The sequence below is a fragment of the Monoraphidium neglectum genome (assembly GCF_000611645.1).
Source record: "Monoraphidium neglectum strain SAG 48.87 unplaced genomic scaffold scaffold04203, whole genome shotgun sequence".
NCBI lineage: Eukaryota > Viridiplantae > Chlorophyta > Chlorophyceae > Sphaeropleales > Selenastraceae > Monoraphidium > Monoraphidium neglectum.
In genome coordinates this window covers 1-4,883 of record NW_014009426.1, presented here as the reverse complement: position 1 = coordinate 4,883, position 4,883 = coordinate 1, and the positions used below count along the sequence as shown (strand labels likewise).

The 4,883-nt window shown below is 67.8% G+C and overlaps 2 protein-coding genes across 2 annotated transcripts; both read left to right on the top strand.

Moving 5' to 3' along the window:
- Positions 1-219: 219 nt before the first annotated feature.
- MNEG_14021 (hypothetical protein) lies at positions 220-1,457 on the top strand (the record flags this gene model as incomplete). The annotated part of the gene is made up of 5 exons (XM_014037508.1): positions 220-265; positions 728-781; positions 937-984; positions 1,230-1,271; positions 1,414-1,457. The coding sequence occupies 5 exons, from the start codon at positions 220-222 to the stop codon at positions 1,455-1,457; spliced, it is 234 nt and encodes a 77-aa protein (XP_013892962.1).
- A 1,212-nt stretch (positions 1,458-2,669) lies between these two features.
- MNEG_14020 (triacylglycerol lipase-like protein) lies at positions 2,670-4,712 on the top strand (the record flags this gene model as incomplete). The annotated part of the gene is made up of 6 exons (XM_014037507.1): positions 2,670-2,741; positions 3,056-3,201; positions 3,411-3,456; positions 3,779-3,859; positions 4,091-4,531; positions 4,698-4,712. 6 exons carry the CDS (start codon positions 2,670-2,672, stop codon positions 4,710-4,712), a joined length of 801 nt encoding a protein of 266 aa, XP_013892961.1.
- Positions 4,713-4,883: the final 171 nt, after the last annotated feature.

Genomic DNA, 4,883 nt, shown 5'->3' with positions numbered 1-4,883 from the left:
GTTTTTGGGGGGTGGGGGTGTTGTGTGTTTGACCGTTATGGGGCCACCACCCCCTTTCAATAGCCTCAAAATCACCGAGTTCGTGTGAGGGCTGGGCGGGGGCGGGCATAGCAGTCGCAACCCCAAGGGGCCGACGGGGACCGGGTCGGCCAGGGCCGAGAGAAATCCCCATGCAAGCAGCGGCCGCCCTGCGGGCTTAGATCCGCGGCGGCCGCCCGCATGCGTGCGTGCATTGAATTCGAGGGCGCTGCGCAGGGCGGGCCATGTGGGTCGCCGGTCCATGCGCCGGCTGTCATAACGAAGAGCGGTCCCCGCTGCTTCGGCGCGCTGCGCACCTGCAAAGGGCGCCTTTCCCTGCCAATTGGAAACCGCCAACAATCGCCGAAAATCCCCCGCAACTGCCGAAACCGCCAGGGGCCGCACCATCCGCGTGAACGAGGCGCAGCCGCCGGGCGAGAGGGGCGGCGGCGGCGGCTTCGGCGGCCCCCGGGGCGGCGGCCGCGGCGGTTACGGCGGCGGCGGCGGCGGCTGTGAGCGCCGGGGCAAAAGGGGCCCGGGCACAGCATGGGGGTGTTGAGGCGCGGGGCCGCCGCTGTGCCCACTGCGGATGTCTCCCTCCATGTGGTGATGCTGACGGCTGTCACATGTCACGTTTGCAGTCCTGGTTCCACTTGAGCGTGCAGCTGACAGAATGCCCCCGGCCCCCCTCACCTCCCCGTTCCCGCAGATGGCGGCGGCGGCTACGGCGGCGGCGGCGGCGACTGGGGCGGCGGCGGCGGCGGTGAGCGCGCCCAGCAATGGTCGCAGCGGGTACCCCTGCCGGCCGCACTCGCGTTTTCGTGTCAGCACAGACCCGGGGTGGCCCCCGCAACCCACGCGACTCTCGCAGCGCTGCCCTAACCAATTCCCTGCCGCCTCCGGCTCTCATTCCTCCAGGCTATGGCGGCGGCTACCAGCAGGGCGGCGGCGGCTACCAGCAGGGTGGTGCGCGCCCGTGATGTTTCAACCCTAAACCCTGAATCCTGCAACCTGAGCGGCGCCCGCGCCGACGCACAGGCGCAGCCTCGGGGCTGGATCTGCTCGTTTGCATGCACAGGAGGCTTGGATCATGAAAAGCAGTGACAACTGCATCGACACGCTCCCTTTTACTACATGCCCCCGCGCTCTGCGTCCCCTCAACTTGCCATCCCGCGAATTGCTGCAAACGCGCCCGCCCCCCCTTTGTGCAGGCTATGGCGGTGGCGGCTACGGCGGCGGCCGCGGTGGCGGCGGTGAGCTCCCCTAGCCGCGGCGCCGCGCCTCCCCTCTCCTCCCCATGTCGGCGCACGCCGTGTTCAGGCAACCGCCCGCGATCGGCGCGCCCCTGCGGCTGATCCTCCTTCCCACCCACGCATGCAACAAACACTCCCGCAGGCTACCCGCCCCAGGGCGGCGGCTATGGCGGCGGCGGCTACTAAATCGTCCCAGCCAGAAAAGGGCGGCGTCGGCAATCACGCATGCGTGCGTGTGTGCGTGTTTGTGTGCGGGGCCCGGCCTCGCCCCATGCAACGTGGCAGACGGCGCGGCTGGCGCGGGGCGGCGCTCGTCTCAAGGGTGGCAAAGGGGGGCGGCCGCGGCCGCTTCGCCCCTCTTTCAAGGGAGAATCGCCGCGTGCCGCGCAGCCCTGCATCGCGCCGCCGTCCGGCGTGGTGGGCGGCTGCGGCGGCCCGCAGCCGCTCGCCGGGCGCCGCCGCGGGCAGGGAGCGCGGGTGGCCGCGGGTTCAAGAAGCGAGATGGGGACCAAGCGGCCTGCTTGGACACGCGATGGGGCGCCGTGCCCCTTGGGCGGCCCCCTGGCCCCGTGCGCCTGTTTTTCGCAAGGGGGCCTAGAGCAGGTGCCCTTGATGTGTGGTGTGTGTATGTGCGTGTGTGTGTGTGTGTGTGTGTGTGTGTGTGTGTGTGTAGTGCGTGTGTGATTGCTTGGGTAAACCCTCGGCACGTGTGTCCGATCCTACCAACACACTGCATCCTGACGAATGCCCCAATGGTGTAGCGCCGAAAGCCGCACGCACGCCCCGCCATGCCCCGCTCGCTTGCGACCTGGGGCTCAGTGATTTGCGATTGCTGCGCGTGTGCTGTGGCGGCGCGCCGACCCAGACGATTTGCGTCGTATCAAGAGGTGGCCTGGGTGGCGGGAAGTGAACGATAAATTGTGGGGTTGGAGCATGCGGAGGGTGAACGAGGAATTGTGGGGTTGGAACGCCTTGTAAGCATCGCCGCGTTTTTGGGCGTCATGGTATGGGCTAGGGGCGGAGCGTCCCGCAAGCTGGCGTGTTGCGCCGTGTCCGCAGCAGCGGACGTATCAGCAGGGTGGTGGCCAGCCGCCCGAAGGGCAGCTGCCCGCGCAGCGACTGCTCCGGGCGCAGAGGTTTGTGGCAGCAATCGAGCTGCAAGAGCCGAACTTCATTTCTCACAATCTCACAACGTTTCAGAGGTTTCTGAAGACCAGAGAGAGTCAAATCGCTGGTAGCGGGTTTCCGCGGCTTCATTTGGGCTCGTACCCGCGGGCTAAGCAGGGGTTTGGAGACTACGGTTGCAGCCTATGCTGAGCTTTTAATGTTTCAAAAGATGCTCTGCCTCATTTGAGCCCCGACAGGGCAGCGACTCATCAGCCGTGGGCCGCGCGAAGAATGGCGTCGTGTAGCCCCTTCTCCGAGCTCGCGGTGCAAGCCACATCGGAGTTACTTCCTCTGGAGCCTCAGGTAATGTCATGCAGGACAAACACCGACGATGGTTTTCCGGAGGCCTGCTTTGTGCTTGCCCACTACGCGTGGTGTACTTCGCACTGCGTCTCGCAAGACGCGTGGAACAGGCCCGATATGCTATGCTTTTAAGCCGCGTTTCTCTGAGATCGAGCCACTCGGCGCACCTGCACACACCTCACCGGGCCAAGCCTGCCGCTCCTGCCCTCATGCCTCCAGACACCAACCACATCAAAACCTCCCCGCCCCTGCGCCGCCTCGGCCGCCTGCATCACACACCCCCACCCCCGAACAAACCCTAAACAACAACACAGGACCTGCAGCACGCGACTGTCCTGTGCGAGGCAGTGTACTGCCCAGACGACGCCGAGGCGCGGCGGGAGGTGCGGGCGCTGTCCGCGCTCATGGGCGCGCAGCAGCAGCTGACAGACGTAACCCTGCACGACGCGGCGGGCCAAAGGTGAGCCTGGGCGAGATGACCCATCCTATTCCACGGCCAGCGGCGCACCAGGCCGGCCTCTCGGGCAGCCTGTCGCAGCCGCTGGCGCGGACGCGTCACCCTCTGCCGAGCGGGACGGTCTTCTTGGGCGCTGCGCGGCGGGCGTGCCTCGCAACAGCGCCGGCGCGTCCCCATGCCTGTGTGCGGCGCGAACCCCCGTGCCGCCGCAGGTACATCGTCGGCCACTCGCCCACCGCCATGTTTGTGTGCTTTCAGGTGCGCTGAAACGGGGTCAGGGCTTCAAAAACCGCCGGCCGTCCCTCTGTTTCCCCCGCGCCCCCAGCGTCGGAGGCGGCGAACCCCAACTAGCTGGTACCTGACAAGGCAGCCAGGGGTTTGAGTCCGGGTTTAGGCGGCACCAGGCCTCAGGGGGCGCCGCGGTCGGGTGTGCGGGCGCCAGCTGCCGCGGCCGGAGGAGCTTCGGAGCAACTCGGCGTGCCACTCTATGTGCACCAGTAAAGTGAAGCACACGCCATGGCAGCTTGCTACCGCAACACCCACACCCGCCCTTCAAAAAACATCAAAATCTCCCCTTCAGGGCACAAAGTACGTGAAGGATTGGATTGCAAACCTCAGCTTCCGCCACGCCACCATGTGGGCGGGCGACGACAAGGCCAAGGTGAGGGATCCGGGACCAGTTAGTAATCAATGAGTAATCATGACGTCATGCGACACGCGCCCGCGCCGCGCCACGTGCGGTGCCCGGCGTGCGAGCGGGTGCGGTACGAAGGGACTCTTCTGCCTGCTGCAGGGGTTGCCCGCCGCGGCAACCTGTTGCAGCGAGCAAACCCTCCACGGGTCCCGCGCTCTGAGCCCCCGCGCCCCACCCGCGCCCCCCGCCCGCGTGCAGGCCCCCGCCGCGCACTGCGGGTTCAGCGGGCGCTCGGTGGCGGTCCCGCTGGACGAATTATACGCAAAAGCCCAGGCGGCCAACAAACGGCTCGTGCTCTGCGGCCACTCCCTGGGCGGTGCCGTGGCTCTGGTGTGCGCGATCAAGCTGCTGCGCGTCTGGGCGGCCCGGCAGCTGGGCGGCAGCTACGCGCCGGGCGACGCCGCTTGCGCCGGCGGCGGCAGGCCGCCGGCGCCGGCGCCGCGGGGGCGGCGGGAGCGGCGGGCGCGGCGGCAGCAGCGGGACAGCCAGCATCTAGCAGCTGCCGCCGCAGCGGCTGCCGCGGCGCCGTTTGCCGACCCCGACATCAGATGCATCACGTTTGCGGCGCCGGCCGTGGCGAACGAGAGCTTGGCCGCCGAGGTTGTGGCGGCGGGGTGGGACCGGCTGATGTGCAACTTTGTGCAGCCAGGTGAGCGGGGCCATGCTTGTATTTGGTTTGGATTCGGTTGGGAACTTAACTTTCAAGCGAGGCAGCTCTGGGCCGTCCGAAGCAAGGGCTGCGGCGCGGCATGGCAACACGCAGCGTGTCGGCGTGTCGTTGCGCCATGCCGCGTCACCCCCCAAGCTCGCAATTCCTTGAGAGCACGAAATCCGGCGCACCTGCCAAATCCCCAACCCCCAGAGGACGTCGTGGTGCCGTTTGTCAACAAGCTGCTCAAGGCGGAGGAGGGCAGCGCCGCGCTCGAGCGCACGCTCAGGCGACTGGCCAGCAGCTCCGACGTCGTCGCCGCGGCCGCCGCCGCCGCGGCCG